The sequence below is a fragment of the Megalopta genalis genome, chromosome 2, assembly GCF_051020955.1.
Source record: "Megalopta genalis isolate 19385.01 chromosome 2, iyMegGena1_principal, whole genome shotgun sequence".
Lineage (NCBI taxonomy): Eukaryota > Metazoa > Arthropoda > Insecta > Hymenoptera > Halictidae > Megalopta > Megalopta genalis.
The window spans coordinates 18,850,449-18,871,833 of record NC_135014.1 but is presented as its reverse complement, the minus strand read 5'-3'; the positions used below and the strand labels follow the sequence as shown (position 1 = coordinate 18,871,833).

The window sequence follows — 21,385 nt, the reverse complement described above, 5'->3', positions numbered from 1 at the left end:
TCGATATATACAACTTACGAACTAAATAACAACGATAATTACGTATAGCAATGCTTCGATGACTTGTTCATTGCTTCGAACGCAGCCCGAGGCCGTCGCGCCCCGTGGTCGAAGCCCAATTCCCTTCGCTTGTTCGACCACCTTGCAGCTGCCGAACTCGCCTCTCATTGATCACTGCTTTTTGTGTGTTAATAACTCGTAAACAAAGTCACGGATTACATTTTCGCTAAGGAAAAAATTACTTCAAGTGACCTCAGGAACCCCTCATTTAGGTATAGACTAAATAGGCTACAGCCTAGAGTTTTAACAACTGATTATTACGAATTGAACAGAAAATATTAACTTTTCTTATATATTATAGTACGCTTCAACAGGACTAATTATTTGGTGGAGATTGACATCTTGTTACGACGCAAAAATAGAACAAATAATATCTTTCTATAAAAATGCTGAATTTAATATTTTAAATCCTTCCTCTTACTTTCTCCTTTCATTGTGGGCGGCAGAGATATGTTAGCATCTAAATACTTTTCTCATGTACCATAATACCAAATGTTGAAAATGCCGAAAGCAAAAAATACCAGGTGCCAATTTAAGATGATATCGATATATTATATAATGTAGAATTACAATTTTAAAAATTTTGTATCAAACACTCGTATAATTTGAATGAGCCTGTAAGTGCAAGTCATAGTGAATAATAATCATGAATCTATGGATATATAAATCGAGTTCCGCTGTCTACGTTTAGTTGTCGCGCAACCTCAACGGAAGGAAATTACTCTGTTACCATAGATATCACCATAACAAAATACCAAGTGGACATTTGAAGGTATTATAAGCTTTTATTATATATATATCGTTTAATCGGTGGAATTATTTTAGTATTATACTATTTGTACCATTAGTCAATCTCCTTTTCCTAAATTGTCCATTTTTATTCACAACCTGAACGACAATTGGAGAGAATTTACTGCATTGATCTTAATTCGTTCAGTATTTTCTTAAGTTTTTCCAAAGCTGTAATAATTTTTGTGGTACTTTAAGAACTTCTGTCTGTCACATGTTTAATTTCAAGAAATGAACAATTCATTGAATTAAAGTAAAAAAATTTTAATATGCTTCACTTAATAAATATAAAGCTAATTATATTTGAAAACAAACTTTAAACATCATAATTGGCTACCTCACAGTAACTGGCACCACTATTCCATCATTTACTCTAGAGGATACTTCGCGATGACTTTGATCTTCATACGTTATGACAAAGACATGGCCCTAAGAATAAGGCATATTCCATTTTTTAATTAAAAAATAAATGAAGCAAAAAAGTACAAAAAAATGTCATAGGTCTTATTCGATAAATACAGGGTGTCCGAAGGTTACACAAAATTAAGAAATGAGGGATTCTTGAGGTTATTTGAATAAACTTTTCCTTTAGCGCAAATGCAATCCGCAGCTTTGTTTACAAGTTATTAACAAAAAGCACTGACCAACGAGCGGACGAAGTTCAGTTCCGTTGTCTCATTGGTCAGTGTTTTTCATTAATAATCTTTTTCTATAACGAAATCACATATTTTTGTTTATTCGTATTGATTCCATGGGGTTATTCGTAAAAATGTATTAGAGTACTATGCCAACAAAATCAATATTTTGTGAGACATTTCACATTTTCTTATTAATTGTTTACTTACCTTACAAAAAATGTTCGATAGTTCTATTTCTGAACTTTAATCACCAGTTGTTAACAACTATAAAAATGAGCCGCGAAGCTCGAGTAATCATATCTCCTCTTCCCAAATTGTCCATTTGTCTTTACAAACTGAGGGACAATTGGGGAGAATTTATTACATTCAGTTATCAGAGATTTGAGACTGAATGATCAAGAGACAGAACGGTCGAACATTTTTTCTAAGGTATGTAAACAAGTGATAAAAAAGAAAGTGAAATGTCTCATAAAATATTGATTCGGTAGTGTTAATCTTTAGCGGTTTTGCTTCATGGAGGTCAAGCGTTATTTATCTTTGCAAATTCGAACGGCATTAATATAGACACAAGAAGGCTGGTTAAAATTACGAGCTGCATGACACACTCCAAGGTCATTGAAATCGATACGCAGGACAAAATTGTGAAATAAAAATTTATTACCTAGTATTTTATCTGGCAACAGTGTTTCATGAACGACTGCACAAATTAATAAATTAGACTGTGTTGTGAAGCAAACTTGTATTCAGGAAACTTTATTATGAAAGGTGAACTGCTTTGTGTCACGTCCACTCCTGGCGATGTCCCTAAACCGATTCTACGTTTTTTCTGTTATAATCTCGTTACAAAAACGACCCTGTAATCAAGATCATTCGGTGTACCGATATTCAATAGGTATCGAAAAATATTCTCTCTTGGATCTATATTCAAAATTGAGTGACGGACTAAAGTGTATTCGTACACATTTTAGAACGCAATAACTTCTTTAAACTAGACTAAATGACTTGTATTTATTTTTTTAATGTTAAAGGGACTAGTTTACTGTACGATGACTAAAATACTTTTAATAAATAATAAATAAATACTTTTTAAAAAATCTTTATACAATAAACAAGTTTTTTAACTTGTTTATCTGAGCCTCTGACATGTAAAAAATGTGAAGTCATTTAATACAGTTTTAAAAGGTGTACGAATACTTTGGTCTGCCATTGTACATAAATGAATTATTACGAAGTTACTCCCATAAGTATTCGTACTCTCACTGCGTATAGAAAAATTTAATTTTCTGCACATTTTACACAATACTACGGCTTATTTTTAGTACAACGCCCCTCGGTATGTCCGTAGTTTTGGACAGCAATGATACTGAGGTAAAATCTCGTAAAATATGACTATTTTACGAGAAGATTCTACTTCTCCATTATAGTGTTAAGGAGATGCTTCAATTAGCATATTTCTTTATTTTTTCTTTTTTATACTGGTTCTATTTCTTTATTATTACACTTTCTATTTATACCTGGTTCTTGAACCACGAAAAATAATAGAAGTGGTCTTTTAGTTTTCTAATTGCGGATGTTAGAGACATTTCAAATTATAAATCCTTTTTCTTTTCAATTCCACTTTTATACACATTGTTGAAAGCTGTGTATACTTTTTATTACTACTCTGAAACATCTTTGCTGCCGTAGCTAGTGTGCACAAAATGCTATTTCGTTTTGTTTTAAAAAGTGGACCAATTTTTGTTTGTTTCGATAGTGTCCATTTTACAGATGAATTCTTCTATCAATAGCACTGTTTTTATGCTTTCCAACATCTGCGGGTGTTCGACCTAGAGCCTCGCAAGAACGTAATCTGTATATCGTCCGAATTTGCCCGCTTTTGTATTCAAAACGTCGCAAACAGTTAGGACGACATCTTGTACCGTGTTTCTGCGAGAAGAAGCCACAGCATGTTTACATCTCCACTTATGCTGCAGTCCGCTGTCCCTCTTGTCAACGCTACGACTCACCGTTGATCTTCATCACCGTCTTCGGCTAATAGCGATCTGCCTGCCGATACTTGCTGTGATCATGGGAGGATAGCGGGCTGCAGAAGAAGTGGTGATGTAAACACGCTGTGCTTTCTTCTCGCTGAAGCGCGGTACAAGGTGTTGCGCTCACGCGTCGCTATTTTTGGCGTTCAAATAAACATTTCTTATGTTTCAACGATTCCATGTCGAATCGGTTAAGATTATGCGCTATAAATTACCGAGTGTATCTAACAGCGGATAATTGGCTATGTTATCCATATATGTATATCGGGAGCGGGGTCACAATGATTCGGTGTTTCTTAATAGGTACTTCTACAATATTTCATTTGATGTGAAATTAATATTTCAGAAAATATTGAAGTGCCTTGTTTTATTCGGTCATTTTTTAGGAACTCGCAAGACTGGAAATTTGATTAGCAACGGTGAAACAGCAAAGCAATGGCGTCCTACGTGGAACTCTTATGCGGCCTGGTCGTACTAGCTGTCGCCTTCTACTATTACCTAGTCTGGAATTTCGATTTCTGGAGAAAACGCGGCATACCTGGACCAGAACCCCATCTGTTTTTCGGCACCCATAAGGATTTAATCTTTGCAAAAGTATGCGTAGCGCATGTGGTCGAGGATCTTTACAGAAAGTACAGAAATGCACCAGCAGTTGGCCTGTACAACGGCAGATCACCTGTCCTCGTTCTGCATGATCCAGAACTTATAAGGACAATCCTGATAAAAGATTTCACCAACTTCGCAGACCGTCCGCAAAAACCTCATGCGAGGGTAAATATAATATGAATGAAAGGGAAAAAGTAAATGAGACTGGCAAATTGCCATGCTTTTAACCCGAGAAAGATAACCTACGTCGCAGAGGCGCCTGCGAAGACTGTTGATTTTTGTTAATTTTTCATAGAGGTCTAGTGATTTAAGTTTAAAATTACTTAAAATATAAAAAAATATAATATAAATGCATTTTATTTTTACAATAATGCCAAACCTTTAAAATGACTAGATTAACTTAAATAAATATCCATTGTTAGTATAAAATTGACGCCTTAGAAAAGCATGCGCCTCTGAAGCGTATGGTTATCTTTTACGTACGTTGTCATATGGTTATCTTTCTAGGGTTAAAGACGAAGAGAAACATTTGGTAAAAGCTTGGTCGAAAAGTGTCAGACTGTGTCATATTTGACACAGTGTTCAACATTCGTATGCACGTTAACAAGTTAGTAGCGCAAAATTAGAAATAAGAAAATGACAAGATTCTTTCGTGAAATGTTTACAGACGGAACCCCTGTCCTTAAACTTATTTCAACTAGATTCGGTAAGATGGCGGTTGTTGAGACCGAAGCTAACTCCAATGTTCACGTCAGGAAAATTGAAAGGCATGTTCGGTCTGATGGTGGAATGTTCGGAGAACTTCGATAAATATTTGGACCATGTGGTCATGGAAAATGAAGTAGTCGAAGTTCTCGAGGCGACTGCGAAGTACACGACCGACGTGATCGGCAGTTGCGCGTTCGGGATTAACATGAACACCATGGGCCAAGAGGACAGCGAGTTTCGTGAGAAAGGCAAGCTGATCTTCGAAGGAAATATTGAGAACGCGATACGATTGAAGCTGAGACTGTTTCTGCCCGGGTTCTACGATTTGCTTGGTTTCGTGTTCCCTGACAAGAGGTTGGCCCCCTTCTTCACAAAGATTGTCACGGAAACGATGAACTACAGGAGGCAGAACAACGTCTACAGACCTGATTTCATTCACCTGCTCATGGAACTTTGGGACAACCCGGAAAGGACGGACTCCCGCGGTAAGTTGTGCAGGATACCTGAGTTCATAAGTTTACGATAAGTAAGTGTATCAATTACTCTGTCGATTAGGGCGACGTCCAAAGTTTCATACAAATTACGTAGTTTCTCCACCTACATTGTACTTGTCAAAATATTTCAATTATAGAGGGCGTTGCACGAAAAAGTTTTGTATACAAGAGTTGCATGTACAAAAGTTGTGTACACAAGCGTGCATTAGATAGTGTATTTAGTTTTTTCTAGGTGGAGCGGTTTAGGAGATTTGAAGATAAACTTTGTTTGTTTAAGTAGAATAATACATTTGTTATACCAAAATATGAAAGAATGACGAATTCTGAGTAAAAAAAGCAGTAGCCCTAAATCTAATAACTAACGAACAATTTCACTTTATTTCACGTGAATATTTTGCTGTCCTGCAGAAATCGGTGACCACCTTGAATCACAAACTTGATGTTACGTGAAGAAAATGTTCAAGAAATAAAGTGAAATTACTTGTTAGTTATTAAGTTTAGGACTACTGGTGGTCAATACCATTTTTACTCTTAATTCGACATGCTAGTGTTCTATTTAGAGAAATAAAGTTGACCTTCAGATCTCCGAAACGTCACCACCTAGAAGTACACTTTCTCCCTGTAGTACACTTTCTCTCACTTCTCGTCGCAATTAATCGCAAACAGTATAAGTATCTAACACAACTTCAGTTTTAATTTAACTGTGACAGTTTGATTTCAATTTTACTTTATGTCCGACCGCTAATATTTAATTACCGTCATTAGAAATGACAGACCAATTGCTCATTGCACAAGCGTATTCGTTCTTCTCGGCTGGTTTCGAGACATCTTCGTCAGCTATGAGCTGGGCTCTTCTTGAGCTAGCGCAGAATCACGAAATACAAGAGAAGTTGCATCAAGAAATAAAGGAGTATATGAAAAAATACAACGGTGAAATCGACTATACCACTATGAAAGAGATGGAATACTTGGATAAAGTGTTCAGAGGTAAATATAAACGTGTTACGTATACCTCATTAGATTCGCCGCGTACCGCGTACAGAAAATTTTCTATTGTATTATCTCCCGGTGGAAACTTGACAGATTAGTTGCATATTCGTGCGAAAATAAAATTGTTCTAAGAGAGGAGACTAATAAGAAGTATAACTTGCGTCTTAAGCTTACTTTTACAATTTAGCCTTTTAATTGCGGCACCCTCTCGAGCGAAACCATCGATATACACGGTGGACCATGCAACTTGTGCACCTTCTGAAAATTCCAAAATATACATTGGACAAAAAGATATTATATGCAGAAGTTGCGTGGCTCAAAGAGGCACATTATGTAGAGCATTTATATTTTTAATAGGTGGAAGCGTTTTGGAGATTTGAAAGTCAACTTTCTTTTCTTAAATGGAATACTATATTTTTTATATCAAAATATGGAAGAATATTGAATTCTAAGTAAAAAAGTATTGACCTTCATTAGACCTAAATCTAATAGTTAACGAGAACCATCAACGTGTGTTACCATCATCGTCATTATTATTATTATCACTATTATCTTACTGTACTCTTTTTTTTAATTTCTAAGGAGAGTTGTACTGATCATATAATTGAACAATACAAGAGCATAAAAAAAATTCGTTATCGTTTTAACATAAACAAACAAGTATCAAACTGTTAAGACAGACCTCGAGCTTTGTGTCTAAAATGCCACGGGTGCGGTACGATGAGGAATTAAATAATAAATGTGTATTGTTTCTCCAGAAACATTGAGGAAATATCCACCAGCGGCGTTGTTATTACGAACAGCAACTACTGATTACACTTTCGAGACGTTGAATCTATCAATACCGAAATCAACAGAAATATGGATTCCAATGTTTGCGATACAAAGGGATCCTGCCATTTATCCAGATCCCCTGAAATTCGATCCCGAAAGATTCACCAAAGAAGCTATAGCAACCCGACATCCAATGTACCATTTATCTTTTGGTGACGGACCAAGGAATTGCATTGGTATGTACATGCCTATTGCAACCATATTAATATAAGTTAGGAAAAAACATTCGTTTCAGTCATTGAAATGAAAAGCGAACAGAAAATTTTTGTATTAGGTTGTTGCAAAAGTAATTACAGTTTTCCAAATAGGTAGCTTACAAAAAGAATCGAAATTACTTTTGCAACAATGGTACAGTTACTTAGATACAGTAAATCCAACTAAATCCTCACTGTGATGTGTGCAATAAATATTGTTGAGTGTATAGGGGAGGGGGGGGGGGGATCCCAAAAGTTAGTCAAAATCGAGAAATGATGGATTCCTGAAGTGCGAAATCACAATTTACCTTGATTTCTTTAATTTTCCGTCAGATACATATATTTTTATTTAAAGTTACGAATACTCCAGCATTTAAATTTAAATATTCGTGAAGTTTACCTGACAATTGATTGCCGATTTACAAATTATAATTTAATTATGATCTTATTTATTTGTTAAATAGCAGTCTAATCCAAGAAAAAATGCCGGCTCCCTATAAAGGTTTTTCATAAAACTGCGCGGCCTGTAAAATGTTAATATCTGGTTAAATATAAAATAAATGCTGAGTGTGCAGATACGTGGAAGTAATATCGGGATAACAATTTTCGTTGCAAATCAATAATCCTGACATTTTCTTGTATAATAAGTTTACGTTCAGTATTCGATCAAATATTTTTATTCGTTAAAAATTTATCAACTGGCATTTGCTAAAAAATCAAAAATCTAAAATTGTGTCAATATCCCGAAGATGTATAATGAAAAGAAATTACTTCATATCTATCTCTACTACTTATATGTATATCGTCTTCTCACAGGTAACCGTTTCGCCATTTTCCAAACAAAATTAGGTCTTCTCAGAATACTTCTACGCTACAAAGTGGACATTTGCGAAAAAACTAAGCTTCCATGTGAATTCGATCCCAACGCATGGCTCTTGTCGCATAAGGGCGGAATATACTTGAAGATGACGAAAATTGAATAATGTTGTATGTAAATAAATATATAAAGTATATAAATATAATATATATATAATAATATATAATAATATATAATAATATAATAATAATATAATAATATATATAATATATAAATATATAAATTTAAGCGTTTTCTAACTACAGTAACATGAATGTAAGGGAAATAGAATAAGGGTTCTCCAGTAACCGGCATTTTTTTTACGTTCCATATTGTTGAGTTTTTTATTTATACAACTAAATATTATCAGAACGTTTGAAGGCTCAAATTTGATATGAGATTAATGAAAAATATATAAAGATAATGTAAATGTTACAATTACCAATACTTCAAAGGGTTATATGTCATTGTGACTCAAATATCGATATGTCCTAAATATGTATATCTATTTTTTCCCATGCTTTTTTAAATATATTTCTACTAAACTAAATTCCTACGATATAAATTGTATTAAACATAGGGTACAACCGGTATTTCTACAAATTTGTAGGTTATGCATATTAATTAAGGAGTGTTAATGAATTATGACAAGAGTTGAAAAACGTGTACCGATTATATACTGCTTCATTTATTCTAAAACTGTATAAGAAACGTACTTTCTTTATGAAATCTGATCTTTTATAGCATAAAAACACTGTTTCAGTCGATTGAAAGCTAATTATTTAAAATTATGATCAGTAAATTAATGGAGTACTTCAGTGGTTTTATTCTATTGATATAATATCATGTGCTATATTAAAATTTCCTTGCTTATAATTCTTTCTCATATTACTGTGATTATGGATAAAATAAATGAAAGCGATGGCATTCTGGATAATTCTGGATAATCTCAGTATATATAATTGGGGTTCTTACCCTAACCAAAGTACAAACATATCAACATAAACTATCTGTAATTAATAAACGTTTAATTTTGTACATATAGAGTTTGTATATTTTAGCCTTAATATACATACATATATTATATATGCTGATATTTGTACATACAAATACTATATATGATCGCTGCGTTCCTCGACTTTTTTTTTATTGATCTATATTCCTTTTAGAACGTATTTACCGAAGGTATAGTGGAGCTGTTGATGAATACCAAATTATTGTCTTCTAATTTGATTCTGAAATATGTTAACAACATGCGGACCAACCAGAAAAACAAAATTGCATGGAATGTAAGTATTTTTCCAATATATTTTAAATAAACTAATATGCACATTATCTCCGATTAATTAAGGTTATCTCATGTTCGTAATTTGTTCGACAACATATTTACATTTGGCAGTTCGATTGTTAAGAAATATATAAATTCATTCCGGTACGTGTACTTGGCAAAAATAATTTAAAAACCTTGACATATATTTTCCGTCCGTGATTATTTTTGTACTGAATTCACTGTTCGAATTATACTACATACGAATAGGTAATAGTAATAATAACGTAATGTAAACAATTAGTATGATCAAGTTAAATAAATAATTAAATGGAATATCTTCCATAAATACGATTGACGTTTTCTACATAAAGTTACTTAATCTACAGTAAGTCTTTTAATATGAAATAAAGACAAGACGTAATATACAATGATTTGATTGAATGACTTGATTACAGGTTAAAGTCAGATTACACCTATTCAGACGTTCGTGAAGAAAACGTTACCAAAACCGAAGATCATTCAAGTCAGGAAATTAAATTCATTAGTTCAAGAAAAGATCGTCTGAAGCAACTGTATCAGCGTGACGCGGCCGAGCTAGAAATATTGCTTCGCGCCTGGGGTTACGCTTTCATTCCCACACAACCTTGACCTTTCTTCGCTGCATACTCTTTGTCTATTCGGGCGACCTTGACTACAATGAGCCAATACTGAACCCAACAGTTCCACCGCTTTCGAATTAAACAGGCATCGTCAGCACTTCTTCCACTTAAACTAACCTTTTATCTGGTGAAGACGAGTTATCTCGTCACTCATCTTTGTTAGCACGATATAATAAACATTTTTCTACAGTCAACATAAATACAATATATGGTTTGCAGGAATATGAATAGAGTAAATTCTCCCTAATTGGCCATCAGCTTGTTCGCAAAAATAAACAATTTGGGAAGAGGAGATGCGAATATTCGAGTCTCGCGGCTCGTTTTTATAGTCGCCGATTGTTAACAACTATAAAAACGAGCCGCGAAGCTCGAAAATTCGCATTTTCTCTTCCCAAATTGTACATTTTATCTACAAGCTGAAGGATAATTGCAGAAAATTTACTGTACTATGGTACAATGAAGTAAAAGAATTGTTCATTGAATCGTATGTGTAGAAACATGCACAAGCATAAATTATATTGTATTCATGTTGATTGTTGCAGGATCATTGTTCATGTTTCTAGTCGGGAAGCCACTCGGTTGAAAGGTTAATAAGTAAACTTTAAGAAGGGCATACAAAAATATTTGAGATTATTTGTTTTTGATTGCAAAAATGAAAGAAACGCGCGGGGTTTCGACAGAAGGTTTGGAAACGTTAACGAAGTCATTAATGAAATTTACTCTTTCAAACTGAAACAGAAATAGATTAAAACAAAATGAAAAATGGTTAGAGACTGATTTTATTCGCACCGTTTTTTTTTGCTCACACGCTGACGCTTGTTTCTTAATTATTTTCTATTGCAAATTTGATTACACATTGTCGAAATGCAGATAGAGAAAGTGCGAAACTTTTGACAGATGTTCTTGTTAATAGTCCATGATCTAAGAATCACATAGACGTTAATGGACACCGCATCTCGGCAAATTAGTTTCAAGGTCTCGCGTAGAGCTGGAACTGTGTGCCCTTTCATTTATCTTGAGATCGAGATTATCAAGTTAGCAGATTCCTCTTTCCGAGTATAGGAACCAGTAACGTAGTATTCGATCAGTATACGTTACAATACCGACGTAACAATCTCCAAACGCTAATTTGTCGTTGGAGACCTACAAACGGTGATATCGTCCGCGCAAGCATCTTCTTTTAACCCTTTGCAGTCGAAGCTACTTGAATTCGAAATCCAAAACATAATTTCTGATCTACAGTATTTCTATTTTATATAATTTATCGCGACTCATGCGTATGAAATTGGGCCTATTGGCAAGTACAATGCAATTTTAATAGTCTTTTTAAAAGTATAAACAAGTTTGATGCTCTTCGAATGATTTTGAAAAATAGCATATCAATTTTTAGTGGCGCCTCAGAGTCGCCATTCGAGTGCAAAGGGTTAAGGGCCGAACATTGGAACCCCGGGGACCCAAGAACGAGAGTTGCTCAAATTTGGTCAGCAGAATTCTATCGTTTCAAGAGTCTCCCATTCGGAAGAATTCTCTGATCCTGGCAATCAGGTTCCCGTCTTGAAACATACAAATCGCTGTATAGCGATTGTATAACATGTTGGCGCTACATTCTTCTCTCAGAGTTGTGGAAAACTACGGACAAGCTCGACTCACTTCGCGAGATCACGCGATCTCAATCGCTGTCGTTTCGGTAATTTAGCGTATTTCTCTGTCTCTTCGCTTGCTCCTTCGTTCGCACGTTCGCGCTGCGTCTGTGCCAGTCGTCTCGGGATCTTCGTCACGTCGAATAGTCGGTCATCAAGTCCTCTCGTATGCGAATAAACGTCGATCGCGATTAGTCTAATCAGGAAAAGTGGCCACGCAAGTAGAAGGGTGGCGATGTATGCGCAAGGAGTCCTCTGGAGCGGCGTGTCGCCTCTACCGAGTGAACATTATAACACTAAACTACGTTCAGATTGAGTCTTTACGTCGCGACACGATCATAGTTCAGAATTATAATGTTCACGCGGTAGACGCGACACGCCGCTGCACGGGAGCCCCGTGCATACGTCGCCTGCCCCAGCCCCCCATCTTGCGTAGTGACTTTTCGCGTATACGCTGGTCATTATTAGGAGGTTTTTCATCCTAACAGTATCGATTAGGTACGTAAATAAGAACTTTTAGTATTAAAAGATTGATCTGTTCACGTCGTAAATTTCACAGGGCAGCAAAAAGTACGTAATATGTACTATAAAAACATGATCGATTAAGTGCTACCTATTCTTTCTATAATACTCGTCGGTGAATTGAATTATATCATATAGGATATTTTTGAAAGTGTAACCATAATTTTGAAAAGAAAATGCCTGTCACAAATAACGAGGATTTGCATACACGAATGTTTCATTGTATATTCGCAAATGAGTGTTAGTTCGATTTATAGTCAATGATATGTAAACATTAACATGAATGTGATTCTTACTATTATTAACAAAAACGTTTATCAAGAACGTCTACTTTCTGCACGTGCATTTTGACAATTTGTAATCAAATATGCAACCGAAAATGGTCAAGAAACACGTGTCAGCGTGTGCATATTTTTCTTTCTTAGCACGTTCTGCGCCACGTGGACCACCGATGGTACGTGCTTGCATGTTTATTTAATCTGTTAAGAAAATAATTCATAACAGATTTGTAACTGAAGAATTAATTTTCACCACAAGAATGGGTCGTGATAAGATTGTTTCATTGTTATATGTATGATAATCAATAATTACATATAATATATGAAGTTTCAGTAAAATGTCGAATAACCAGTGCAAAGAGTTGAGTAAAAACAGCTCGGCACGGAACGTGTTAAGAAAGCATATTATGTGAAACGTTCTATGAGCGCCGATTAGTCAAAGGTAGAGAACATCACCCAAGGAACAATTTCTTGTGAACGTATATTTATTTTTGAACATGCGACATACAATTCCACTTTTTTTTGTTCGGTTGTCCAGCTGAACAAATGTAGCGTAACGTTTGTGTCACTATGATATCATGTAGAAGATGCGCAAGGGTTGATATATTTGCTGTTAAATGATTCCTCATCAATCAAGAGCTATGAATATCTCTGATCCAAGGAGCTCCATCTGCCTCTCATTTTCATATAGCATTTTCCGGTCGGTTGGCGAGGTAAGCCTTGATGTTAGGCAATGCCCTCACTTTCTCCACCAACTTTTTCAGTTCAGGATGGTCCTTGTTCAAGTCTGTGTCCGTGGCAGTAGATAGAAGTTCACTTTGCGCGGCCCACAACAAGTCTGCCCAGGTTAACTGAAACGATGGCATTAAAATGATGATTAAATCATTTCAGACATAAGAGGATACATGAGTGAAGCAATGAATTCATTTAGGTGTATGAATCTCGATTATTGCGATGTGAACAAGGCCAGCAGAGGGTTCTGAATGGCTGTCAACATTGAATTATAGCCGGAAACTTCGTTCTGATTATATTAAATGCAATTTTGTTATTGACCTTTTTATTATATCAGATAAGATATAATATATAATACATAATATAATCAACTATAAATTACTAAATTTTAAAATATTATGATCAGTTTTTTCGAAGGAAGTCAGCTGAAATCATAATTATGTAGTTGAGAAGTGGACAAATATTGCTGGGAACCTACACACGACTATTTAGGGTGATGTGATTACCATACTAACATTAAGTAATTATCGAAATCGAAAGTGGCCACCTCAGCGTGAATAATTATCATTAATATTGTACACTATAAAAATTCGAATTACTTTATTTAAAAAACACAAATTCAGATTTTATTATTGATCGTTCTACACCGATAATATAAAATTCTATTTTCAGAAGCTACATACTATGACGATTGCGAGGCATTAATATTAGTGTATACGCTACACCCTTCAAAAATAAAAATTTCTATATTTAAGAATAATTACCTTTCCACCAACAAAGTATCCACCGTTTTTCTTAACCTGTTCGTTGAATTTGTCAAGATACACAGGAAGCTTCTGGAAAGCAGTTTCTTTGAGCTTCGCTTTGAAAGCCGGATCTTGTTCCCAGTAGTATGTCGTGCATGCTATGAAAGGGACACTAACATAAATACTACATAATACAATCTCTAGTAATATAATAAAACTACATCTACTATAAAAAGCTTAACATTTTCTATTAATAATCATTTCAAGGCAAGTTAATCGACTCTGTTGATCAAGATAGATCGTTGTTATCTAGAAATAACATGGTTATCAATATCAATCCATTTATTAAAAAATTCTCAATTCTTAATCTTTGAGTTTTAAGGATCCATTGGGCAACTGCTGATAAGTAAAGTATATACATGGTTCGCAACTGTGGAATAATACCTATACATAGATATAGATAGATATAGATAGTACCTATCTGTACGTAGATAGTTCAAAATAATTACATTGACAATATATTTCAAAGTCATATGAATCAATGAAATGGCAATTATTCTAAGTAATTACTAATTTCTAAAATGCAAGAAGATCAAGATTACTATTGATAAATAGCGATGATATATTTTGTTGTTATTATAAGAAATATTTCAGTCGGAAAGATCCGCTGCGTTATTGTTAAAAGACTGTGGACATTTATGCATTTGTAACTTATAAAAGAATCTAAAAAAGGACATAAAAAACGGTGTACAAAATGGTATTAAAAAGTTGCTCTAGCTACAATAATGAAAATTTGTAGAAACATTTGCAGGCTGATAATTTATTCTTTTGGCTAATTTACTACCTTTTCCTCAAAGGAAGGATTAAATAAATTATCGATTACAAAGGCTCATGACAAGTGTAACAAAGAAAATCAGAGCAATAAATGTGATAAAAGTATTTGTTAGGTACAGTATACCAAGATAAGACAAACATGTCTTTAAGACGTTTCACATTTTCATACGTCCTAAATGCGCGCTCTACATTCTACAAATCTACCAAACATTTAAGAGAGTCTCGTTCGTAGAGATTACAATCCCACCCGTATAAGAAGCACCATTTTCATTCAGTTTTTCTTCATCCCTGTGAATCCATATCTGTAGCTAACAATTTTGAAATACGCTCTAAAAATATGAACATACACTGAACATAGCGGCCTCTAACGACCATGAATGGACAAACACATCGATAATCTCTTCGAACGTGGCTTTCATATAATTGCAATCGAACTTCACTTACATATATAAATTCGTTTGATCGTTAATATCTATCTATCTATCTATCTATCTATCTATCTATCTATCTATCTATCTATCTAGAGAGAGAGAGAGAGAGAGAGAGAGAGAGAGAGAGAGAGAGAGAGAGAGAGAGAGAAAGAAAGAGAGAGAGAGAGAGAGAGAGAGAAAGAAAGAGAGAGAGAGAGAGAGAGAGATATTAACGATGAAACGAATTTTTATATATATATATATAAAATTTAAGATACATCGAAAAATTCGATCTTCTCTTTTTTAAATTAGCATCTGCATTTCAAAAAAAACGATGCTTTCACGTTGTACGTCAGCGAGACGTCTTTAGGACGTGTTAAGGGCGTAAATTTCAGACGTCGAAACAACGTCCAGTTCGAAACATCATTAAAACGTTTTGCAGATGATCAGTGCTATCTAGGTAACGATATAAATCATAAGTGACATAACACGTACCTTGTCTCAAATCATCGATTGTGTCGACAGTGGCGTCGATCTCGTAAGCTTCAAAATCATCAGTACCATAGAGATTGTTTTGTTTGGCGATGAAACGGGAAATTGCCTTTGACTGGTACAAGACCTTGTCGTCGATTTCCAAAACGGGTAGCTGACCCATTGGCATCTCTGCAAAGTTTTGTCATAATTAATTTCTCTCTTTGGTTGTTTTTGTTAGTGGAAGGATCGCAGCATTTTTACAGCTTCTTTGTACTCTCTACGCTTCTCTATTCGATTTACGTATATACCATGTACATTATATTTATACACTTACGAGCTTTCACTTTTGGCCATTCTTCGGTGTAATTAAGCCTGTTGTCTTCGAACTGAATACCGCTTTGGTGCAACAAAAATCTGATTGCCTCCGCAAGGCCAGTGTACTTGAAGTATGTCAACTTGTAGGAAGGCATTGTCTATATTTAAATATAATACAATTAAAATCCCTATTTGTTTTATTATTTGTATAATTAGACAAACAATTAGAGTTAAATTAAGGTTATGAAAAAAATTGTATCATTGCTCTACTAAGTTCTGAATTTTACAAATTGATTCCCTAATTCCTAAAAATTACTTTTCATCTTCATTTTATAACTTCTTTATCATTCTTTACAATACGACTTTAAATTAATTTTTTAAGATTAATATCTTCTAATTAATTTTTTTGGAGTTTTTTGGTGGGTCAATTTCTTGTAAATTTTGTGTGGCAACTAGAGTTCAAACCGAATTCAACTACTTGGTGTTTTTATTTTTTCTAAATGTTATTTATATTCTCTAAACATTGATGATGCTATTATTTAAAAAAACACACAAATGATATAATTACAGTTGTTTCTACATTTAATATTAACTTCGGATGAATTTTGTTTACTTCAATGTTTACATTTTTTAAAAGAGATTAGAACATTTTTCGAAAATTTCTGAGAGAACGATTCTAAAATGAAGCAGTTGAATAAATAGAATATAAATATTGTTTTAAAGAAATGTTTTAGTTTAAAGCTATACTTATATGTATTATATACAATGTTGAGAGTCTGACATATGTAGATGTTTCTGGTTCCACATTTTAAAAACTTGAAAAATAGCATGTGATTTAAATTAAATTAGACCCACCATTTGTATTTCACTTTCGATGGTTCTAAAAATGAATTTTCCAATTTTTTTTGAATTCTACAGATCCCGAATCGTTTCAGAAACAAGACATTAACTCCTAGATACGTTTATTTGACAGTCATGCCGCCGGATACATCACTGTTTTTTTTTCATTTGTTCACCTAGTTCTTCTTAGTTCCGTTCTTTGTCTCATACAATAAATACCGGTTGAAAATTTGCTACAACTTTTTTATTCGCAACAAATTACATAATTACGAATATACGTAATCACTAAATACGGGGGTTTATATTTTTATAAGAAAATTTAAGAAAGGCACTAGCCAGGAATGAAATGAATATCACAATACATGAATACATGAATATATGAATGTCAAAATGCTTTTCTACTCGTTCAATTTATTAGTAGAAAAATGAATTTCAGTAAACTTTTTTTACTAAACAAACAGTACAATTTGATAACAGAATAGTTTGTTCCAAGTTTGAACTATTGCCGATAATAATGCTTTTAATAATGTGAATATATGCACTTACGTTAATTCAATATAACGCTGTGATGGCTAACTTGATTCAACGACTTCTCGCGTGTTACTGCTTCTATGTACACCAGTCGGCCGCTATAAATTATATCCTGAGCCGCACTCAATCCCCTCCACTTCAATTTCAACATAACACGGCGAACAATAAACTCAATCTACTTCTACATACATATAATGACATGCATTTATTGTGTGATTAGATTAATTTTTGGTTATTCGAGAACTTTTGACAATGGCAATATCATTCGTATCATATAATGCACTAGAAATGTCATTTCAATTGAAACAGAATTAAATTGTGTTCTCTAACATTTGAATCCCTCCGATGATGAAATTAATAATCAATACTTATTTTATCGGACAAGAACGGTAAAATATGAGCACACATTATACAAGATTATTTAAGACATATTATTGTAAAATAGAATCGATATTAAAATTTTCAAATAATCGATTTGGAGGTATTACAGGGACTAGTTCAAAAAAGATAGAAAAACTTACATTTGTCAAGTTTTTTATGTGGGCATATAAAGAAAATTTAAACAATGCGTTTTAGGCCTCTGTAACTTATTTGCATGCTGAAACTTTATCGTTTTTATTTCCTTTAAGTAAAATAAATATTTGCTTCAGATCTTAATATATCTTCTCGGAGACTGAAGAAGCGTCGGTTGGGCTACAAGATATTGAATTTAATGGCAAACATTGTATAGGGCAACATAAAAACAACGACTTTTCAACTAACAAATTACGGTAGGATGGCAACTAATTATTATAAACTATTTGCATTATAACATGTTTATTTCTAACTGAATCTATAATACCTTTCTGCAACCTGTAAACAGCAACACTCTTAACAAAACTAAAATGATTAATTTTTTTTCCAAATATTATAAAATTACGTTTCATACTTTATTTTTAGTGTACTTTTACGTAATTCTGCAAAATAAAACAACGATCGTGCAGACTACAATAATATACTAACCAAGTATATAATCATACATACAGTATATTTCACACAGTATAGGATTTAGTGCAGCGTATATATGAGGTGTGTGGGTAGATCTTATTGGAAACAGTTCGTTACGAAATAATGTCATTACATTATGAAATTCAAAAAGAACATTTCTTCAAATATATTGTGCAATTATAGCAACAGATTGTTATCACTACTGTAGAAAGCGGTTTACTCAATAGAAATACTATCTGCCAATGGCTAATCTGAATCATGTTTACCAATTCGATAAGTAATACCATAAAAGTGTACAATCATTCGTCCACAAACTGACTCACCGTAATCGTGCAATGTTACTGTTGCAGCTATCTAAGCAAATATGATCAGCTAGATATAGCAGCACGAGCTACGTGACTTAATTTATTCCAATTACTGCTGTCATATCCCCCACTATCGTAACGTGTACAGTACCAATCATCTCTACATAGCGGTAGATATTACATGATTTTATGCAACACATTTTCTGATAGGATTATCTGTCCCAATCGCTCCCATCGTGCCATCAAGTGTCGATACAATACTATATTAATGTATCTACAGTGGCCTGCAAAAGTGTTCGTACAACTTTTGAAAAGCAATAACTTTTTTTAAAACTGGACTAAGTGACTTGAATTTGTTTTAGATGATAACGGGACCTGTCTACTAGACACGATAATTGAAATGATTTTTTTTTAACTCTCGTTTTTAACTTTTTTATCTGAGCCTAAAACGAAAATTTTAAAAATGCCTCTCGTAGATCTCGGTAACTTATATGTGTACTCTGAAAATTGTATCGAAATCAGTTGATGTTGTTATGAGTTATCGAGATCTACGATAGGCATTTTTTTAATTTTTGTTATAGCCTCAGATAAAAAAGTTAAAAAACGGGAGTTTCTTATTTTTCTCTGTAATCTCAAGTAATAGCAAAGTTTAACAAAGGCATTTTAGTCATTATATAACCAGTCTCTCTATCATCTACAAAAAGTTCAAATCATTTAGTTGAGTTTTAAAAAAGTTATTTCGTTTTAGATGTACGAACACTTTTGTGGGCCACTATACCTTTCGATCGATCGATTATGAATGATAATTCCGTAAATGTTAAACAAAGGATGGAATTGATTTCTTAATACTAGTGAAGAATATATTTAATCTAAAAAAAATGCTTTAGCTTTCAATATCATAAACCATTTTATTTCATTGTGTAATAGATTCAAATAAAGGATATTATAAACTACTACTAGACAAATTGTCTAACTTTGTGCTCGTGTAACTTCGTGTACAAAATCTTACAATATTTTATCAGTACGCATTTAAAAATCTCTAATTCCACTCCCTGTACGTACAAGATATTTTAAAATTTGTTTACCTGAAAATACCTGCACGTAAATGACCAATAATATTTCCGTGTTCTTTCAACATTTTCGTCACCACGTCTCGGTGACGATTATAAGTGGGTAGCGCTCTTTTTCGACTAATTAAATAGGACTTTACAGGTAATTTATAAAATTTTCATTTGTAATACAAATATTTAATGGAAATAGTATATGCAAATATAAAATATACAAAAAAATAAAAATGTATAGAATAAAATGAAATAAAAAAATTAAGATATACAGACAGTATAATAGTATAATAAAGCATATTATAACATATAAATACTGCAGTATAAAAATATACATATACTGAAATAAAATATAATATTAGATTACGCAACATGATATTTGTAAAGAACAGTTTGAACACATTTGAGATGATTAGACATGATAGACATGACTTGCAGATTTTGACGAACTAGTAAAATGTGAGTCAGCTTTCTTGTTTTCTTCTTTTTAACCACGAGTTCCTGGCATTTTCTTATTTCCATTTTTGCTAAATGCGCTGAGTCTTTGATCTTTACATCGATTCGTTTCCATGACTAGGAGGCTTTGCAAAGTACGGCAGCTTGCCGATACTCTGATGTTGCCGCATTTCGGCTAATATAATGAGTGAGCGCTAGTTTTCTACAATTCATCACTTATAATTTATGAACTTCCGCCCAACCGATAGCATCTTATCGCTATTTCAACTAATCGCTCTGTTTACGCTTTTACACTCCGACCAGCGATCCATATTAGGCGACGAAAGTGTTAATTATATGGAGTACAGAATACAGAATTTATTTTGATAAGCTGTAGGAGACTTACAAAGTTTTGTCTTTTGACACCGTCTCTTGCACATTAATATCTTTTAACGTAGCCCCCTTCTTTTATTTTACAATAGTATCAAAGTGAGAAAAGATAAAAATACAAATACAGTATCATATAACTAATTATAGTACAATCTTTTTTCTTTTCTCTGTATCCTATTTCAGATTCAACTATAAACTTAACAACATTTTCACATTATCAATTCGAATTCTTTTTTTCTCATTACTTATATGAACTTAAGTTAATAATAAATTCATATAAACTTAATTTTATACAAAATCCGAAGTAAATTCAGTTGTCATATTATCAACGATTGTTACCACAATATCATAGGTAGATGATATTGCAGGTAGCAAATGACATATTTGATCATCTCCAGCAACTTTTCCACCAGATCCAGACTCAGGATTTCTCATGAGCGAATCAAATTTTGCAAAATGTTCTTGGAGTTTCTCATTTTCTTTTAATTTTAGCGATAACAACTTTTTCTTTGTATACATATAGTTTCGTGAATACGTCTCATCAAAAAAAAAGAAAAAGAAAAATTTCGTCGAGAATGACGTTTTACCTGCAATATTTAAATTGATATTAATATGAAAAGTATATCTATATTTTTCATAAGAATTAATATAATCTTACAAAAATTTGTAACACCGGGGTTCGGATCGATGAGAGGTCCACGAGATCTGGAACCCCCGCGGAACTGGAAGCTCCTGGGACCCGGAAAGGGGCGGCAGT

General features: G+C 33.5%; 2 protein-coding genes across 4 annotated transcripts; one reads left to right on the top strand and one right to left on the bottom strand.

Annotated features, from left to right (window-relative positions):
• The first annotated feature begins 749 nt into the window (after positions 1–749).
• On the top strand, positions 750–10,376 carry LOC117220548 (putative cytochrome P450 6a13). 3 transcript variants are annotated; one of them, XR_004490296.2, is made up of 8 exons: positions 750–832; positions 3,904–4,288; positions 4,791–5,316; positions 6,091–6,312; positions 7,074–7,325; positions 8,160–8,330; positions 9,369–9,488; positions 9,925–10,376. XR_004490296.2 is itself a non-coding variant. In XM_076518685.1 (7 exons), exons 2-6 carry the CDS (start codon positions 3,953–3,955, stop codon positions 8,324–8,326), a joined length of 1,503 nt encoding a protein of 500 aa, XP_076374800.1. In that variant the 5' UTR covers positions 750–832; positions 3,904–3,952; the 3' UTR covers positions 8,327–8,330; positions 9,369–9,627. The 3 variants fall into 3 exon arrangements, 2 of the variants coding, with proteins under 2 accessions (XP_076374800.1, XP_033326503.2); XM_076518685.1 differs by lacking the exon at positions 9,925–10,376 and having other exon boundaries at positions 9,369–9,627; XM_033470612.2 differs by lacking the exons at positions 9,369–9,488; positions 9,925–10,376 and having other exon boundaries at positions 8,160–9,241.
• Positions 10,377–13,035: 2,659 nt separating this feature from the next.
• Positions 13,036–17,603, bottom strand: LOC117220615 (glutathione S-transferase). The gene is made up of 5 exons (XM_033470739.2): positions 17,466–17,603; positions 16,099–16,237; positions 15,786–15,953; positions 14,065–14,204; positions 13,036–13,419 (listed from the first exon to the last, which is right to left on the bottom strand). Exons 2-5 carry the CDS (start codon positions 16,232–16,234, stop codon positions 13,252–13,254), a joined length of 612 nt encoding a protein of 203 aa, XP_033326630.2. The 5' UTR covers positions 16,235–16,237; positions 17,466–17,603; the 3' UTR covers positions 13,036–13,251.
• Positions 17,604–21,385: the final 3,782 nt, after the last annotated feature.